The sequence below is a fragment of the Sturnus vulgaris genome, chromosome 8, assembly GCF_052056855.1.
Source record: "Sturnus vulgaris isolate bStuVul1 chromosome 8, bStuVul1.hap1, whole genome shotgun sequence".
NCBI lineage: Eukaryota > Metazoa > Chordata > Aves > Passeriformes > Sturnidae > Sturnus > Sturnus vulgaris.
In genome coordinates this window covers 9,675,682-9,696,491 of record NC_142250.1, presented here as the reverse complement: position 1 = coordinate 9,696,491, position 20,810 = coordinate 9,675,682, and the positions used below count along the sequence as shown (strand labels likewise).

General features: G+C 42.6%; 1 protein-coding gene across 3 annotated transcripts in view; it reads left to right on the top strand.

The window, feature by feature from the left end:
- PHYHIPL (phytanoyl-CoA 2-hydroxylase interacting protein like) overlaps positions 1-20,810 on the top strand; it is a 55,916-nt gene that overhangs the window by 8,136 nt on the left and 26,970 nt on the right. The window contains exon 1 of one of the 3 annotated variants that reach the window (XM_088168814.1): positions 14,930-15,296. The exons of 1 other annotated variant lie outside the window; for it this stretch is intronic. In XM_088168814.1, the coding sequence (XP_088024940.1) occupies positions 15,191-15,296 (106 nt within the window). In that variant the 5' untranslated portion in view covers positions 14,930-15,190. Of the gene's footprint in view, positions 1-14,929; positions 15,297-18,618; positions 18,817-20,810 lie in introns of those variants that run through there. One more of the 3 variants, XM_088168815.1, reaches the window with a different exon arrangement.

The following is a 20,810-nucleotide window of genomic DNA, read 5'->3' as shown; positions in this document are numbered from 1 at the left end:
GCTGCTGATGCAGCACATGAGGAGACCAAATGGAATACCACGGCTTGAAATCATAAATCAGCATGCAAAAAGTCTCAAAATGTGGGTTTCACCATGAGATAGCTGGTTAGGAAGAACAACATGTTTTTCTCTAACCTAAACCTATCCCAGGAACAACCCATTCAGAGTCTCTAAGCTCCAGTTTTCGAAACTTTTTGTTCAGTTATGTTTAGTTTTTACTTAGATTAAAATTGACTTCCTTAGCTACCTCCCATATTATTCACTGAACATCTGATTAGCTAAGTACTATGTAGTAGATTAGCACACAAGATTCTATGGTGAGATACAGTTCTTATTTAAGTTTCTTGTATATATAAGAGGGTGAACTTTATTTCTGTTGGCATTTTATTAGCTTAGAATAGTCAGAAAAGATTTTCAAGATGTTGAGCTCCAGATCTACTGTTGTTTTGATGTTCAAATTCTGCACTTCACGTTCTCTTTCTCAGTCCTTATGTAAGAAGATTACACAAGAGAAGACTGTAAACTCCAAAATCATTTACCATATTAAACGCAGCTACCACCAGTGGATCTTTATCAGCAGCCTGGAGCAGAAAGGAGACACGTGGCTGTACATATGGAAACTGGTCATTTACAGTACTCATCAATGTGTGCTGCCTGTCATGGGCAGATGTCATCAACAGTCATTACACAGCTCTGAAAATAGAACCAAACTTGACCTGGACAGGTCCTCAAACAATTGATAAACTGCCTCTGAACAATGGAAATGTGTGGAGAACATTCTCTCTACCAGCCTCCTGCTGCTTAGTGATCCTGCAGACCCAGTGCTATGGCAATGTGAGGAGGGGACACTCAGACAGGATGCACATGGCAAAGAGATGTCTCCTGACTCCTCAGAGTTATAGTTTCTCTGTATGTCCCTGATCAGGGACAGGAGAGGAACATCACTACAATGACCTGGCTGGTGTCTGGAAATGGCAAGTTTTATTTGCCCATTGTGGCTTTTCCTTTTTTTTTCTTTTCCCTGAGAGCCACTGGTAAGCAAAGACAGTGAGTAGGAGAAAGCACTCTGGGGAAGAGAAGGGTAAAGTGGTTTTAAGAGTGGGGATAGTCCTGTGCAGAGCCAGGAGCTGGACTTGATGATCCTTGTGGGTCCCTTCCCGTTCAGCATTTTCTGTGACTATGCGAGAGCCCCTCTGCCCTGCGTATACTTCTTTGTCTGTCCCAGGCACTGCGCTGGAAGGGAAGGAACAGCATTAGGATGCAGAGGGGTTCCTGTGCTTCCACCTTGCCCACTTTCCCAGACTGTGTGAACTCTGCACAGAGAGCTGGTGCCATGGCCCTGACAGCACTCCCTCAATTGCTGTGTTGTGTGGAAGGAGACAACCTGCCATGGACTCACATTCACACACTTTACTAAATCTGGCTTTCTCTGCTTAGCTCCCACGACAGCATAAAGAGTACAGGAGGGAGTTCCTTCCCCCACCCTTCCCTGCCCTCACCCAAGGCTTGAGAGGAACACTGGCTTCTCCTTTCTTTGAGAAGTGCTGGCGAGCACAGGCTGTTACAGCGTGCATACAGTCCTTGGCATCAGAAGTGGTCAGCTGGTCCCATGCTCCTGTTTGCTTTCTGGCATGTGGCAGAGGGCATGAGAGAGAGGAAAGCAGTGCTACACTTCTGAAATGAGCTATAGCAAGTGCTGTGTGCCTGCAGCTCCAGCCAGGCTGCCAGGGCTTGTCTGCTCGTTAGTTAGCAGGTAGAACATTACAAGTGACTTGCACTTAGTTGCTCCCCTGTGCCAGCCCCTCTGATCTCCAGCAGGCCTGGAAGACATGATTTAAGGCTGTAAGAAATGTTGCTTAGCCTTTGTGGAAGTGCACAGCCAGTGTTTTTGTGCTAATGTTATCTTTGAAACACAAGAGTGTTTTGTAAAGGCTACCAATACTGCTACATGTAATGACAACAAAAAATAAATTTTAAGATATCTCTGACAGAATGAGAATCTGACTGTCAGAAAGAGCCACCAGCCCTACCCCAGTGAAGTGGGAGGAACATCTCTTTGCTCATTGCTTCTCCTTTACAGTCTCTAGAATGGTGTGTACAGAGGGGCTTTTATGTTTGTCTATGTCCCAAAACAAAGAGGACACCATAGCAAAATAATCTTTTGGGGACAGAAATGACTGAACCAAAGTTTGTTATGAGCTATACAGCTGAACATGTTATGCTGTATCTGCGCAGGGAGTGATCTCTTCATTTAGCAGAAGCTGCAGCAACAAATTTTTCTGACTATGAGTTTTGGTTTTATGCTGTTCCAAGCGTTCTTCCTTTTGATTGTTCTTGAAGTTGTGACATGAGATCAGGAAAGCTTAAGAGCTTAAGTGACTTCTTAGAGTACCATCATTTCAAGATGAATAAGCACTCCTGAAGACAGCCTGTGGGAAGTGAATTGATGTAGTATTTGAATGCCCTGACTTTATAATTCATACAAAACTCACTGCAGGAGTGTGCCCAGTGCTGAAAACTTTGCCTTAGGGTTCAGCTGGATCAAGCGGTAATAAGCCTCCATCAGTAGTGGAGGGGGAGGAAGAGGGGAAAACAACTTTAAAGCAGTGAAAGAAGATACCCATGATCATTGTTGTAGCAAAGCTTTTGCTCCCACAGTCTGTGGAAGCACCACATAATAGGCTGGAGAACTGACCCTGCTCTCACTGCCTGCCTTGCAGCTGCATGTGGGATTGCAACCTCGGTTTGGGAACAGCTGGCTCAAGCAAAGGCAGCTGGCTGCTCTACTCAGCTGTGTTTTGAGATGAGCTGTTTTCTCTTGAGGTCAGTGGGAGTTTGACAATATAAGGAGTTCAGACCATTATCCCTCGAGAGGGTGGAGAAATCCAAAATGAGAAAATAGGGATAAGACTTACATGTTCTCTCTAAAGCTGATTGTATGATCTATTTCAACCTGGATATATTTGTTGATAAAGTGTTTTTGCCAGCAAGATACTGGAAGGAGGTTTTACTTCAGGATGAATTCACCGTTTACATACTATTTTCATTTAGACACTGCTGTCAGGCAGTCATTTTAATGAATGCTCAAACCCCCAAAGTGACTGTAGTCTAACCTCACTGCTTGTTCCTGTTTCTTTATTGACGCTCCTGGTAACTCCCAGTATTTGCCTCTACAGCCAAACAGCTGCACTTTGGGAATGAGCATCTTTGTCCAGACTGACTGCAAGTTCATAATGCTTGCTGACAGCAACTGTTCCCAAAACGGCTGCATGGCACCATTTCAGCTGCAGAAGCACTGCACCAAATCAGAACCAAGACCCAGAAAGCTTGGGTCTCCCCACCTTAGCCATCATGATCACTGCAGACTTTTTAATCATTTTCTACAAGTGTTAATTATAAAGGAAATTTTGAACTCTCTGGTGAGAGGAGTGGGGGAACCAACCTCTGCTTTGACAGCTGGCCTTCACAATTTTTGTCTTATTTGTCACTGAGCATCCCTCATGCCTCCTAAGCATGGGAAGAAGCCCTGAAGATATTGTGGAGTACTTTTCTGTCTTCTGTCTCTGAATTATTTGCTGCCACATTTTTGTCAGACATCACTGCTCCTGTGCTAGGAGTGGGAAGGTTTGTTTGCAATTCAGGTAAAGACCAGTCGTGCATTTTCAATGTTGTGATAGCTGTGTAATTAACTCCTGAGGGCATAAGACTTAGTGGTCAGTCTATAGATAGCCTATGGATCTGATAGTTGCTAATCTCATTAATCCTTGAATTTAGCTCGATTTATACCTCATTTGTTTCACCTAGTTGATACTGATATATTACTCAACTTCAAGAAAGAACAATAAAAAACTGGTAATGGGGCTTTTTTGCTCAGGCCTCAAACTATCTGCAGAGAATGGAGGATTTGGCACTCATTTCTATTGCACTACTAGACAAATGAAAATAGTCATTGGTTAGTGATAAAATATTCCCATTTTCAATCTCTCCTTAGGCTCACTCTGTGTCATATCTTCCTTTACTGAATAGCTTTGCTTGATACATTTTATGAATGCAAACACATATGTAGTAATACGTTTCTAGAGATTTTAATATATGTGAACATTTGGCTCTCCTCCAAAAACACAGTATTCAGTACTGCCCTAATACCAGGTCTAATTCATTCCTGGCAGGAGCAGTTTGGTGGTACACAGAAATTAAAGGAGCAGGCTGTCCTTAGTTTTTGTGAACTGCAGCTATATCGCTGTAGGGGTGTGTATAATTAAGCTGGTGCAACCTATACATTAATTTGATGGAGCTACAGCATTAAAATATGTTTTTAAATGTAATGACTGTTTTAAAAAAGCAAGAAATTAAATTGCAGTAGGGTAGCTATTGCCCACACAAAATAGTAGGGCTAATCTAGATAGGGATTTAAAGTACAAAACTGTATAGCTTCACCTCATACTCTTACTTCTGTTGCTGTGCTCGATATGGTATTGGAAAACTTTACTGTCACTTATGTGTACAAATTAATACTTCCCCAGCATGACAGGCAATATGTTGTAAAATTGATAAAATCCACACAGACAACTTTCTTGTCAACTGGCAGCTACTGTAAGTAGCTTACTAAGGACAAGAGTTCAGAAAATTTATGTGGTGGCTTGACCCAAGCTGGGTACCAGGTACCTACAAAAGCTGCTCTGTCACTGCCCTTCTCAGCTGGGTAAGGGAAAGAAAATGTAATGAAAGGCTTGTGGGTCAAAATCAGGGCAGGGAGAGATCATCCAGCAATTACTGTCATGGGCAAAATGCACTCAGCTGGGGGAAATTAGCTTAATATATTACCAATCAAATCAGAGTAGGATAATAGGAAATAAAAACGAAATCTTAAAACACCTTCCTCCCAACTCTTCCTTCTTCCCCACCTTCACTCCTGATTTTCTCTATCTCCTCCTCAACCAGTGGCACAGGGTGATCGGGAATTTGGCGTTTGTTCGGTTCATCACGTTTTCTCTTCTACCCCTTCCTTCTCAAGGGAGGACTGCTCACACTTTTCCCCTGCTTCAGCAGGGGGTCCATGACACGGAAGACAGTCCCCCTCGAACTTATCCAACATGAGTCCTTCCCACACGCTGCAGGGGAACCTCAGCTCCAGAGCTTGGAGCACCTCCTCCCCCTCCTTTTTCACTGTCCTTGGTGTCTGCTGGGTTGTTTCTCTCACATATTCTCATTCCTCTCTTTTGATTCCTCTTGCACAGTGTCTTTTCCCTATTCTTACATCTGTTTTCCCAGAGGTGCTACCACCAATGTGGATGGGCTTGGTCTTGGCCACCTTGGAGCTGCCTAGCATAGGCTCCATCAGACCTGGGGGAAACTTCAGCAGCTTCTCCTTGTAGCAACCAAAACTTTGCCACACAAACCAAATAAAATTTAATTTCATTAATTAAAATTAACTGCTTCAACACAGAAAGCTTTTTTTGCTACTTTCTGCCTCATTTTCTCTCCTAATCCCAGAAATAACCAGATGGATGTCATGTGATCAACCCCAAAAATGTAAAGTGATGGCTACATTGAATTTATGTGGAGAAGGATTAATCAGAAGCTGGCTGTCAGACAGACGGACGTAGGTGAGGTTAGACTGAAAATGGACAAAATAAGAACAGAGGGAATCAAGAAAAAAATAATGATATTAAAAAGAAAAATTAGATAAATAACCCTAGTAAATTTGGTTTTAAAAACTAATGAAAGATATCAGGTTAGCAAGTAAAATGGAAGAAATAGAGGAAATTAGAGAAAAAGAATTTACAAATGATGAGCATCTGATGTGAGTTCAGCAGGTCTCAGATAAGCAGTGATCGGATAAGTCTGAACTCAGACCCATGTTCCATCACAGAGGAGCCACTGTCAGACCTCTGTCATCAGGCAACTGCTGTGCCTGAATAAATGAACACTTGTTCTGCTTTGCAGGCAGCCCTGTTCCTATCAGCATGAGGAGATTAAGCCCTCTGAACCTTGGACAAGGAGCTGAGGAGCTTGTGTTAGCCCTGGAGAGAAAGTTTTGCCAAATTTGTTAGCTGCTCTCATTTCTCACTCCAGAATATAGTGCAGATTATCCAAGATAGCTCTCGCAAACACACACAGGAACAACTTAGAGGGCATTCACAAAGACGAAATTTAGCCTCAGAAGGTTTTTCTCCCCCTGCTTCCTCTAGAATCAAGAGGAAGCATTTCCTCTGGAGCAACTCCGAGTACCTACAAAGAACTCCCTTTGAGACACAGAGGAGGATTTTTCTACTCTCCACTGACTGCGGAAAGATCCGAAGGCAAATAAACTCCATAGGCTAAAGATGGCCTTTGCAATTATCCTCCTGTGCAGCCTGTTTTAAGAAGCAGGAGCAGTGAATCAGTCACTAACAGACTTTGAGTCAGTTCTAGGATTTTCAAGGCTCACAGAATGCCACAAGTCCTCCACTGACTTTAAACACTCCAGGGCAATGCATATGTCCAACAATTGGAAATCTGTAAGGATTGCTACGTTACCAATAAATAACACACTGCAGGACTGACATATATTCAGAATGCAAGTAACAGCGGTAGGATATAACTCAGAGCAGAACATGGTTTAATTAAAATGTTTGTGGATGTTGTTAAAGAAAGAGTGCTGCAGACAAATGCTCATTTTATTGTTTATTTTTTACTCTCTTTATCTAATCTACCTGTGTATGGGTGCTAAGTAGACATGCATTCCTACCAGAGCAAACCCATGGAAAACACAGCTCTTCATTGCTGTTTTTAATGCGAAACTGTTTCTTGTGAAATTTTGTGACATTTTAATTGTGGGTCACATATTGCATTGGGTCTGTGTAGCAAGATTCTGATAGCAGAGAGGGGACAGGGATGGCTACAGGGGTGGCTTAAGGGAGTAGCTGCTGGAAGCCTCCCCCATGTCCAACAGAGCCAAAGTCAGCTGACTTCAAGACAGACCCACCACTGGCCAAGGCCAAACCAATCAGAAATTGCAGTAATGAATCTGTGATAACAAAAAAAAAAGTTATTGTGCAGAAGTAATTGCAGCCAGGGAAGAGAAGACTGAGATTATGTGAGAGAAACACTCTGCAGACAGCAAGGTCAGTGCAGAAGGAGGGGCAGGAGGTGCTTCAGGTACCAGAGTGGATTCCTCTGCAGCCCGTGGTGCAGACCATGGCAAGGCAGATTGTCCCCCAACAACCCATGAAAATCCACAAGGGAGCAGAGACCCACCTGCAGCCAATGAAGGAGATCCGTGCCAGAGCAGTGGGATGCCCTAAAGAACACTGTGAATCTGTGGCAAGCCCACGCTGGAGCAGGTTCCTGGGAGGGACTTGCAGACCTGTGGAGAGAGGAGCCCACGCTGGAACAGGTTTGTTACTAGGGATTGTGACCCCATGGAGGATCCATGCTGAAGCGGGCTGCTCCTGAGGGCTGCACCACATGGGAAGGGTCCCACTCTGGAGCAGTTCATGGAGAACTGTAGCCCGTGGGAAGGGCTTATGCTGGAGAAGTCTGTGGAGGACAGTCTCCTGTGACAGGGACCCCATGCTGGTGCAGGGGAAGGACTCTTCTCCCTGAGCAGCAGCAGAAACAATGTGTGATGAACTGCCCATAACCCCTATTCCCGTTCTTCCTGCACCACTGGTTGGGGAAGAGGTACAGCCCAAAAAGGATGGTGGGATGGGGGAAGGTGCTTTTAAGATTTGTTTTACTTCTCATTATCTTACGCTGATTTTGGTTGGTAGTAAATTCAGTTAACTTCTCTAAGTCAATTCTGTTTTGCCTGTGACAGTCACTGCTGAGTGATCTCTCCCAGGCCTTATATCAACCGACAAGCTTTTCTCTATATTTTCTCTCAGCTGTCCAGCTGAGGAGGGCAGTGACAAAACAGATTTGGTGGGCACCTGGCATCCAGCCTGGGTCAATGCAAAACATATGTATAAAAAAATCATAGGTCTGAAAAACAGTAGAAGAGCTTGTAGCAAGTGACTGAGTCAAATGAGAGAAATTTAAGATTAATCTCACTACACATCCAGTCTCTGAGCTAAAGAATGTCTTGGTGTTCCTACTCTCATTGATTTAACACAATCTTCCTGGTGTTTCCTTAGCAGTTAATTGACTGTGTTCATGGTAGCAGTGGGGGATGAGGCAATAGTGCCTTTCCTGTGTTGCCACATCATCTCAGTCGTAGTAGATTATGATAGTACAAAAGCAGTGACATCAACCTAGATCCCATCTTCTCTGCTTATGCAAAATGCTTATAGCTCTATAGTTATAAGAAAATGAGATCAGTAGATGACACTGAGGAACTAATCACTTAGACTTTCTTCATTAACTTTATTAATGAACTGTACATTCTTCTTGGCTGAAGAGTTTTGGTTATCCAGTGAAAGGGTATAGTATTATGAGGAAAATCTCATTCACAGGATCAGTTGAGAGAGTTTCAGAAAAGGCTTTGTGGAAAGGGGAAGGGCAGTAGGAAGAACGTGAGAGGATACTGTAATGAAAAGCCAGCAGAAACATGTCTTTTTCCAATGAAAATGGGAAACACCAAAGAGGGAATGGGTCACTGCAGGCTACTTAAACAAGTAAAACTAAAATATGAACTTTGCTAGAAACAGAAAACTGGAGGGTCACCAAAAAAGAGTTTTATATTCCAAGTTTAGCATGAGAGAGAAAGAGGGACAGCGTGAGGATACACTGAAACAGCTGCCAAGAGGTTAAAAATAATATTAAAAGACTGTGTTATAAATCTTGAAGGCACAACAGCACAAAATTACTTGACCAAGAAAACATTAATTGTAATTAATTTGTAATAAGGAGATAAATTTTGAGACAAGTTCTTATTCTCCCTAAGACTAATTGGACTTTTGCCATGAGGTTTATTGGGAAGGAGATTAAATGTTGGCTTGCTTAAGAAATCATTGATGTAATTATGAACTGCTGGGAAAAAGTAACTAAGAAATACATAATTAAATATTGTCACTTGAACAAAGGCATCTGAGGTGTCCCTTCAGATATTTAAAGGACTGATGGAACAGCTAGTTGCTAAAAAACCCCACAGAGAATTGAGGAAGTGTCAGCATGCCAGAAGATTTTAAAAACTGAATTAAGAGCAACTATGGAAACTATTGTCTTATGGGCATAGCTCCAAATTGAAATAAATACTATAAATAGTGAAGCTGAAGTGGGAAACGTTTATATGGAGGTGAATATTGCAATAAGACCCTGATAGGGCACAGATGTACTGCAGTACACCAAGCCAGGCCAATTAGAATGTTTATCCCTCCACATCTTTTACGATGAAGCCAGAAGATTAGCAGAGGACAGAATAGCATCAAGACTTTACAAAGGCATTTGATGCTGTGCCACCTAATATCTTAAGGAAATTACTGAAACAAGTCACCTGGGGCTAAAATTCACTTAAAGGTATCAAAGCTGGCCACTGAACTGTAGACAGAAACTAAATCAGAATAGCAGTCAGCATTGTCAAGGATAAGCAGCCAAAAGTATCCTTTAAAGGTCAAGATGTGGTCCAGTATCTGGAGGATAAGGCACTAATTAAATGTGAAAGTGGTTACAAAAGTAGGAAGACTGATTAACAGTACTAAGAAGAGAGGTTCAGATTGTTCTCTAAGGTTACTCTGGATCTCATAAAGGGAGGCTAAACTTAAAATGAAATTAAGTGATAATGCTAAGCATTAAACAGTACTTTGTGCCCATTGGGGAACAAATAATTTTTTTTTAATTACAAATACTATTTTTTTAATGTATGAAAGAATTTTTCTTTCTTAGAAGCTTATTTAGAATGTATAAAGCTAATCAGAAAACGGAAATTTAGAAAGCAGCACCATCAATAACATTAATAAAATGATAATTTTCTTGATATCTTTCTTGGTCTCAGAGGACTATTCCCTTTTAATTGTTTATGTTGCTTAGATTAGGTTGAGATTTGCACACCCAACCAGTACCATCAGAGGGCTCCATACTCTGAAGTTTTCCTTATGAATGAGGATGGTGTGGCAGTGGTGAGTGGTAAGGAATGAAGGGTTGGATAGCAGGGCATTTCTGTGATTGTCCTGGGTCAGACCAGGGACTTACCCAGGATAGTACAGCTCCTTTAGCAGTGGCTGAAAACTGGTATTTACAGAAGATGAAGGGCATAACAAGCACATAAAACAATCTTCAGTAACTCTTCCCTGGACTCTATTGGTTTTCAGCTTAGGGCTCAGTCACTCTCAGCTCAGTCACTTGTGGTTTTAGTAATTCTAAACGATTCCTTTTGTATGAACTTTTCCAGCCTTCCCTTGAATGAACAAAAATTTCTAGCACTTGCACTGTCCTTTAGTCTTAAAACTTTAACATCCCTCGCAGGAAGTACCACCTCCTTTCATTTGCTCTGAAGCTGTTGCTATTACCTGCAATTGACACCCTCTAATTCCTGTACTGGGAGACTTGTCAAACTCTGGCTACCCTGTTTGTGCCACTTGTTCTTTAGTGAATTTCTATCTTATATAGTTGTCTTGGTTGTCCTTTTCACTGACCGATTGTCTTTTTATCCGCGTTGTAGACTAGTTTTGCCTACACTGAAGCCATTTTTCCAGATTCATGAGTAGGTTCCCTGGCACCAGAAGTCACAAGATTGCCTCAGAATTGTATCTTTGATGTTTTAAAGTATGCTTTATGGCCTTGCAAGAGAGCCCTGAATGCATAAACTAATGCAATTGCTGAAATGAAGCCCTCTGAACAGGGAAGGAGAGACATTTTGAGATGTATGAGCTACTGCATGCACCTCACTGGAGAGTTTCCAGAAACTGTGGAGCTTCCCAGCATCTCAAACAACACCGAAGCAGAAAACAGCAGGCAGAGACATTTCCAGGAGAGCTGGAGCCTCACTGATGGACTTTGTGTCAGAGTGCCTGGCCGTAGGTGTCACTTTTGCAGAAAGAGGGAGAGAGACTCATTCTAGAGCTAAGAATAAACACTTCTGCTCTGCCTTGGACTTTCCTAGAGTATAAAAGGGGGATCTCTGCCATCATCCTAATTGTTTGAGCACTTGAGGAGGCTCTTGCTTTGTTATCTGAGAAAAAACAAAGACGTACCTGGTTAGATACTGTACCTAGTACCTAAATTGTCATACATCAAAGTCTGTCTCAGCAAAGGCTGCAGTGTCACACTGCACATTAACTCTACAGAGTCATGCCTTTCTCTTACGGTCTTAAGTCTGGGGTGGATTTTTTGTCTTTCTGTCACCAGTCTGTGGATTTTACTTCAGTTCTATGGCATTTCAATAATATTTTGCAAACAATATTTTTCAAGTGCCTGCCTTTGCACACTTTAAATAGTTGGCATTGTCCATTAAAAAGAGAGAATGACTGCAAAATTGCAAAGAATTTATTTCCATGAAACTTCAGGGATTAGTTGCTAAGTTTAGTGAGTGCACCTTCGAGAACTGACCCTCAATACTGATTTTCATCCTTCTTTTTATCTGTCATTTAATATTTTGCTTTTCTCCCCAGTGACATATTAATAGGAGGAAAAAAACCTAAGATGCTGTCTTTAATTCCTTCCTGGGTTTTTTCCTGAAAACCATGCCTGTAGTCTTTTTGCCTTCTGCTTGCACAGTCCACTGAGCAATAACACAAGTCATTTTTTATTCCCAAGTTGCAAGGCAGAGCTGTAACTCTGAGTCTTGCTGAGGTCTGAGAAAAGGGTTTTCTTTATATTATTTTTTCTTTTATAATCTTTTGCAGATAAAAACCTGCTACAATGAAATACAAAGGAGTTTTCAAATAGTGAGAATGGGGTTGCCCAGCTCTGTGCTGTGCTCTGCTGCTAATGCACAGCAGTTTTACCAAAACAGGGTGCAACACGGGTGGGACTAAACTTTGTAATTGTGGGGAAGGGGGTTTGTTTGTGGGGAGGAAAGGAATACACAGAAATCCCTTTTCCCCTTCTTTATTGCATGAATGAGGTTGTGCCTTTTAGGAAAGAAGCCACACATCTCTCCAGCTGGCTAGCAGCCTCTCTGCCTTTCTGCTGTAGAGTGGTAGCTCTGCAGCAAGATCTTGCTGACCTACCTGGGGGACCATGAATGCCAGGCTGAGACAGGAGAGCTGAGATTACTGAACCTCGCCAGGCAAGAGCTGTGTGTCATAGCTCACATTTCCTCGTGTGTGCATCATGCTAGAAAATGCTACTTCTTTCTCTTTGTGTGAGATTACTGTAATAACACAGACGTTGTTGTTGAGCTACATAAATTGGTAAGATTCTGTTTATCTAAATGTTGAAAGTCTGAGAGGTTGCTGTTGTGGTAAATTTTTTGCAAGCTTTTGCAGTTCTAAACACATGACCCTCTGCTGTCTCTAACGTTGTGCTGCCATTGGCAGACTTTCCATTACATAATGTTGACCCATATTTGTGATATGTGACATTTTTTGCTAAACACTGTCAGGGATAATCTGTCACAGAATAAGCTTTCTGATTATATGCTGAGACTCTGTCGTCCTTTATCACAAACATAACTTGTGCCTCAGACAATGATATTCCTTGTTAAAACAAGCAGAGTATAGTTCTCTCAGGTGAAAAAACGCCATGAAAGCATTGTGTGCTCTGAGACTGAAATACCTAGGACTAAATTTATTGTCAAGTGATTGCATGGAATCACATCTGGGAGTAATCTGAGCTTTAAAAAAGTGTTGATTCCTTGCCCAGGTGATAGAAGTAGTGATAGGCTGAAGAAAGCACGCAGTCTGAAGTGTGACTCTGCAGAATACTCTCAGGCTGGTCTAGCTTTAGAAAAGTGGAGCTATGGAAAAGGTTTCTCTGCTCTACACTTACACTGAAGTGGGCTGGTATTTAGAGAGTTAATCAGTCTTTTCTTAAAACAAATTGTAATGGTGTGGGGAAAGAAATAGACATATCTTAGGGATTATTGCTACAAGGTAGCTGAGAAATGAGAGGCCTTTGAGGAATGGGAACACCCCATAAGCTGTCTGCTTCCAAAGAGCTATGCAAAATCCATCCCTTCTTAAAAACCTGATTTCAGTTGCATAGAATAAGAAGTTCAGGAGAGAAAGGTGTATAAAATAGAGGCAGAGAGAATAAATTGGGAATTCTCTCAGTATTCAAGAACAGAGTCTGTTTCAAATGGACTTTATATAATGTTATAGCAAAGAAGTAATAAGATTGTGTGAGCTGCTGAAGTGTCTGCCACATTGTAGAAGGGAATGAATGTGGAACAGGGCTGAGAGACTAAATAGACCATCTTCAGAGAAAGAAATTTCCCAGCCTTACGTAGGAGATGCCTGTGTGCTAAGAACAGTTGCAATATCAAGGAGAAAGGTTTTGCTTCAGTCTAGGGAATTAATGCTTGTCAGAGACAAAATTAAAACCTGATGATTGTAGTCTCACCCACTTAAATTTCTTCCCTTTCTAATTCTATATTTGTCCTCATTCTGTCTGTGCATTCATTCATATATTTCTCTCCCTTCCCACCTCCCCACTGATTCACACTCTCCCATCCTGTTACTTCCTTTTCATTTTCTCTTCCTTTAGGTTCCCTTCCCACTCATTCAATTTCTCCTCTGCCTGACCCCTCTGCACACATTTTCCATCATGATTAAAAACACCAGAGAAATAAAGAGCAGGGAAAACAATATGAACAAGAAAGCGTATGTGTGAGGTGTGTGTGTGTGTGTAAAGAGAACACATTCCCAGAAGGGTGCTGAGCATTGCTCCTTCTCCCCTGGATTTCAGAGATTAGTGTCCCTGGAAACCGTCATATAGAATGGAAGGATCCCAAAGGCCAGTGTTAGTGGAATGACAGACATCCAACTGTGCATGGGGCTTGCTACAGTCAGTGAGGACTGGGAAGACACTGGGTGGTCTTGGGACTGCAGAAAGATAAATGAGAGCTTTAGGGACTCTCTGAACTTGCTGTCATGCAATGCTGACCAAGAAATATCACAGCCTCAGTCTTGGTGGGAGCCAACATGCAATGAACTGATGTTTCTCAATGCAACCAGTGTTGATGTCTCATGATTAATGGCTAAATGGTGTCAATTTTGGTTTGGTGAAACAGCAGACTGGTGCCAGGAGTGCTTGTTGTAATGTGTGGTAGGAAATGGACTTAAAACACTTTGTCTGGAAACTGGTGATCCCATTCCAGCACAGTGAGCTTGATCCCAAAGTCAGTCTGGGATCTGGAGAAAGCAGTGCACTCCTGCAGCCCCTAATGCCCAGAGGCTGGTCCTTTGTCCAGCCTGCAGGCCTGTAGTGGGGAGGGAGCTTAGCTGTGACACCTGATGATGGCACAGTGCTACACAAGTTTAATTTATTATCATATTACTCTTTAAATTTTCTCCTTTTCTGGCCCTGTTCTTGTTTCTGAAGCTGGGAACTGATAAATAAGTACTTTTCAAAAAAGCTTGATAGGAATGGCACTGCTACCATGTGGATCAATTCTCCTTCCCACAAAAAGGGCAGGTGGGAAGTGTGCAAGACAGCCAGAAATGGCTCATTCCCACACCCTCTCTTGCAATCAATAACCTTCTGACAGCTTTTCTAGGTTTATCAATCTAAAACTGGCTAATATTTCTTTCTTCACATTTTTTTATAATCGAAGGATCAGAGTGGACGGCAGAGCCCGTGCAGTTGGGTGTGATTGGACTCAGCGGTCATGGTGGGCTGTGCGTTTAGAGAAGGGAGGTCACTAACGGTGACTTGGGGGTGGTTCTGCCTTGGGCGACTCTGTCGGGTTATGGAGTAACCTCGAAACAAACCACGCCACGGCGGTGGGCCGCTGTGCTCGAGGCAGACTGGCTGGAACCCGGGCCGGCCGCTTGCAGGGCCTGACTCAGAGAGGTTGGATTCCTCGGGAGCTTCCCGTGGAGGTGCGGCCGCAGTTACATAAGGAGCGGAGGGGGAAGGGATGGTTCCGAGGCGGCGGTCGCGGCCCCTTTAAACGCGGATCCCGGGGCGCGCCGGGCGCCCGCCTCGCCGCTGCCCCCTCCCCGGCTCGCTGCGGTGACAAATCCGCTCCTCGCCCGCCTCCTCCGCCGAGCGCTCGCAGCCGAGCCGGGCGGCGCCGGGAAGCGCTGCCGCGCGGCTCTGCACCGGAGCCGGCCAGCCCTAGCCCCAGCCCCCGGCCAAGCCACTGCAGGCAGAGGTGAGGGGCGCGATGGAGGCTCCGCGCCTGGCGCACACCATGAGCAGCCCCACGAGCCCCTGCGAGGAGGTGATCAAGAACCTCAGCCTGGAGGCGATTCAGCTCTGCGATAGGGACGGTAAGCCCTAGCTCGGCGCGGCTAATCCCTGCAGACGTAAAATGCTGCTGCCCTCATGGATGCTAATGCAAATTAATCCCCGCGTCGTATGGTCCTTTGTTATCCCCCATGAATTTGTAGGTGCAAGTGTTCCCCACCCCTCCCGCCGCTGCCGCCACCCTCCTGTCATTGAGAACAAAAGAAGAGAAGGTTGCACCTTGCTGGAGGGAAGGGAGGGAAAACCGCCGCTCCCTAAACCGTTCCTGGCGTTGCGGTGCGATTACCCCGGGCAAGCCTGCTGCACAACCCTGCCTCTGCCAGGAATGGACGCTGGGGCTTGTTCTGGGAGAGGCAGCAACGAGAGCCAGAGCCCGAGCTGCGGAGAGTCCGGAGCTAGGGATGGGGTAGTGGCCCTGGTGGGGTTTTGTTGCCCGCGGTTTCCAAAGTCCTTTGTATTACAGGGCAATTCCCATGCTTCAGATAGACGGGCGGATGTGCCGGCTGGTGTGGGCAAGCCGCCAGACTTGTTGCCGGTCCCTCGTGAGAGCCATGAGGCGGCGAGCAGACCGAGGCTGGGGCTCGCAAGCTGGGGCGCGGGGCGAGACCGAGAGGGAGGCGGTTCAGCACCGCGGACAGCACCGCGCCCACGGGCCCGGGGCGCCCAGCCGCGCTCCCGCTGCGCCGCGCCTGGCGCCCGCACCGCCGCGGGAGACCGCAGTGCCCTGGGGACAGCGGCTCTCGGTCCGTCCGCCCGTCTGCTCCCCGGCAGGCAGATGAAGTCTGGTTTCAGAGCACCAGGTGCGGGTGTTAAAGGTTGTCTGTGTTGAAGCAAGCAGATAAATGTCAGGTGGTGACGAGGGACAGCCAAAACAAGTGTACGTGCTCGAAGCGACGCTGACGGCTGACTAGGGGAGAAGAGAGATGTCGTTTGTACACAGCTGTAACTGACAAAACTAAGCAGACTCACTGGCTGTCAAACAATGAACTAATATTTTTTTCGTAGAGTGGCATATAATTTGTTCTCATATACCAGATAATTTCTATCTTATCATTTCACGTCGAATTATTAAAAATAGCTTCTCATTTATGGATCCAAAATGTGCTTTGGGTGTGGAATTTATGTCACCTACTAAATGAACCAAGGAATGGGGATACTGTATCAGTGATTGGTACAGTTGGATTAATGAAACTATTTCCTTGTCGTGAGTGTATTTTTGGAGCATAATTGTTAAAGCTGATGGCTATAGAGGGAGTCAGGCCAGTTTTCTCTGTTATTTTTTACGAATTGGGATTAAATACTTCATTTTCTTTGACCTAGGCAGACTAACATTTAAAAATATTAATTTTTGTAAGCTCTTTGTTTGTCTTGTAATATATTTTTAAAATTATAAGACATTGAAAATTCTCAGTTATTGTTTTTATCAGCATCAGTTTTTTATCAGTATTATTTTTATAGCTACATTAGAAATTCTTTGATTTTTTTCTTTTAATGTTGGGATTAAGATACATTCACTTCCTTCCATTCATGCTTTACTCACTGCCACAGGAAACTGAACTATGTTTATAGTAGTGGAGATTACACTGGTTGTTGTTTTTATCTTTTTTTTTGTTAAAACACTTTTTCACATATATTCCTTGTAATTAATAGTAGATAGAGTTAAAAATAGATAAATTATGCAATCTTTCGTATCTGTGTACCCTAAGTAATTGTAGTGAAGTAGTCCGTGTTAATCATGACAAACTCTATTTGGGTCAACATACAATAGTGAAGGACTGCTTGATTCCTATGGATTAATGTCATACAGACAAGCAAATGGAAAAATGTAGTATTTTTAGTTTCAGTTCCTTTCTGATTAGATTTCACTGGAAAAGAACAACTTTCCTGTCAATGTGGCTTTTCAAACTAACCTTCATCAAGCAAGCTGCCAACATCCAGGGCCGTTGCTTGCTCAATATGTGGCTGAATTTCCAAAGGGGGTGCCTATATTGGGGATGGCAGAGAGACAACTCAGTGCCTCAGTTGGCACAGGGCTGCTCTTGAGCACACTCCAGTATTTCCTACAGGTGGCACTTATACATTAAAAAGCTTCTTTTAATGGAAACAGAAAGACAGGTAGCAAAGGTTAAGGCATTTGTCTTTGAGATAAGCCTACAAATGTACGTGCCATACATTTAGATCCCTAAGTGTGTACATTGGTACATTTGTATTATAAATTGAAATTTATTTTAGGGTATCTTTTCTGAAAAGGGTGATGTCCTTAAGGTGATTGGCATCATTGATATTCAACAAAGTCTTGTGATAAATAGCAATGTATTACACATAGTAAGTTATAAATATACTAGATTTTCATATTCTGAAAATCTCCTTGATCTTTAAGCTGTAGTAACTGTAAAGACAACCAGTAAAATCATAACATTATACATCCTACTATGACAAATTCTGCAATACACTTAGTTGGAATTGCAAGCACTACTGCAGTAAAAACATAAGGAGTAATAGAAAATTTATGTAGATAGCAAAATATTTTCCTTGTTTTCTAAGATGAGAGGATTCATATTGAGATGTTTTGTATTCAGCAATCTGGGTTATACCTTCTGTGAAGGTATATACAGGAGCCACAAATCTAGAAATTGGAATAAGCAATTCATAATATTATGGCAGTTTATCTATTTTGGAATTTTTTTCTATGTTTCTTTCAGTGTTGTTTTTGCAGGCATTTTCATCTCTCTCAAAGAATCAAAGCAATTTAAAAACTTGCAAATGTTAAATAAGAGATGATAAATGTATGCACTTTGGAATTTTTTTTCAGATCAAAATTCCTGATAAGATTTGGTTCAAAGTGAATGCAACATTATAAAGCCAGTTATGAGCTGTTACTTCCAAAGGCATCTTGCATTATTTGCTCTTATTCTTTTACATGGGTCTGATAGCACAGCTCAGTCAGATGTGCAGTTTAACGTGTAGTTCCTCAGAACTCTCTTGAACTCATTCCGTGTATAGGAAAAAGTGTAGCATTTGTTATTTTTCTTTGCCATATTTGAACATTGTAGCCATACTTCTGTAAGCTTAGGCCAGGAACAAATGTTTAATCAGTGCTGAACATTCTGGTGACCTTTTTATAAAATTTGTATTAGCCTTACCTGGGGATTAAACCTTGAGTAGATGAATGGATGTTTTTGTGTCCTGAGCACGCCAATGCTATGGAAATATAGCTGTTTTCAGAAAACTGTAAGTCTTGGAAAAAACGAGCTTTTCACAGGCTTCATAGAAGAGTCTTGGATGTCAGCAGCTGAATTTCCCGAAGCTTTTCTGTGGCTGTGCTGTGCTCCCCCTACAGATGATGCACTGTGGCTTGGGTCCAGCCAGGCTGAGAGCAGTGATGCCATCATCCACTCGCCCTGCCCTTTGTTGGCATAGACAGAGAGAAAGCAGAAGACGCCTCTCAAAACGACACCTGTCAAAATACAGAAAGGAGAAGAGCACAGAAGCAAACCTTCAAAGAGCATGCTGGAACTTGGGGCACACAGACAACGGGATCAGGCAAGAAAACTGGCCCTGGAGGTGCTAACGGACTAGAGGTGGTGACTGGTCAAGGGCAGAAGAATAGGAAAGACTTGCAGGATGGGGATTAGGTTAAATGGGAATTGGACAAAATAACCCTGAAAGAGAATGGGAAAAGAAGATAAAGGAGCAAGGAAGGCAATCTAAGTTCAGGCAGCATGATCAGGGAAGTAAAGCTGGGAGTAAAAAAAGTGAGAGCAGGTTCACTCAGATTATATTAATTTGAAGAATGAGGAAGTACAAAACAGGGGTTACTGGGCAGTTTGGACCACAGAGCTCAGGAGTAAATGAATGGAACTAGGACTTGCTAAGCGGAGAGACTGGGACTAAAAGGACCACCTTAGGAATGAAGGACTTTTGAAGTGTGACTGGGGAGAAGAAGGAAGGGGGACAGGAATAAGTTCAAGGAACAGGGCAGAAGAGACCGTGCTTTGGTGTGACTGCCAGAGAAAGGTCAATGTGTATCAGTGCACGACATCTTCCAAAGCCACACACAACCCCAGGATGACAAATCCTTTTCATTTGCCAGCAGAGAAGGGTACTGTGAGTACCTAGACTCAATGGCTGCTGCTAACTTCTGTGAGAGTAGGACTTTTTAAAAAAGGCTTTGAAGAGAACATCAACCACATTAAGTAACTTTCCTGTGCCTCAGTTTTCCATGTGAAAAATGGAAGCATATTTCTGCCTCCCCTCACAAGCAGTGTTTTCAAAATAAACTAATGAATGTTTGTTAATCAGACAGACGCTGTAGTAGCCTGGAAAACCCATGAGGTGCATGGAAAAACGCATTATGAAATTTATAATTTTGTCTTCAGAGAAGAATATGAATAATGTGTAGCAAATGAGTCCTGGGACTACACGCTGAACAAAAGCAAATAGCTGTTACAAGAAAAATAGTTCATTATGTGCTCACTATCCATTATGTATGTTGAATGAATCAGGATTTATGTGGAAAAATTAGTACGTAATCATGCAGTTAAAGGCTATATCATAATCTAAACAAAGTGCCCAATTTAAGGTTATTTAAGTATGCTTCATTCTGGTATTTTCTATCCATTGATGGCTTGAACTATACAATCTTACTAACATGCTTTTAAACTTTTTTTCTGCCTTCATATATTTGAATATAGTATTTAGGCATCAGGATCAGAGCTGAAACGGGTGTCTTGGCCAGTTTCAATCAATTTCATCACCTTCCAAACACTTGGCACCATCACAACTGTTTAGTTTACCAGGCTTGTATAAAAACATTACATCGTATAAGCTAAGATGTCATTTCTGGTTTACGTAAACAGCTTGCATCTTTGGCTTTTCATATTATTTGAGAATGTCTCATGTTTTCTAATTTATTTCAAGAGTTTATTATTATGCTGGATTTATTGGAGGATTCTGAAATATTTTTCTGGAGTTCATTAATTGGGATTTTCATTGCCATATTGTGTACACATTCACCTTTCAAACAGAAGGGATAAAGTGGCATCATCCAATCTTTGGATGCAATCTTCAAATCCCTTTTTTGGCATTATGGAGCAGTATCATCGCTATTTCTGAAATATCATCATGTATGTCTGAGAGGTGGGAAAAAATTGAGTATCTAGGTAGACTCCCAAACGAGGGAAAATGGAGAGATCCAAATTTCACAGTAATTCTTAGTATCCTGAATCTTTCGTGTTGAATAGTTGTTAGGTTGGGTTTTTTTATTAATTATGACGCTTCTGAGAACAGTTCATATTTTCTGTATCCAGCATAATAGAGACGTGCTTTTATTTTTGATATTTTAATAAGACACAAAATTCAGAGTTATGCTTATTGTTGGTTTGTTCATCTCCCTGGCTGCAAATTTGGCAATTTAGATTCACTCTCTTTAAAATGCAAACCATATCACTTTTCTCGGGTTTGAGTGGTGGAATGGCCAAGTAAGAAATATACTTTTTCCATAAAATTATGTTTAACCTGGCTGAACTTTAACATTG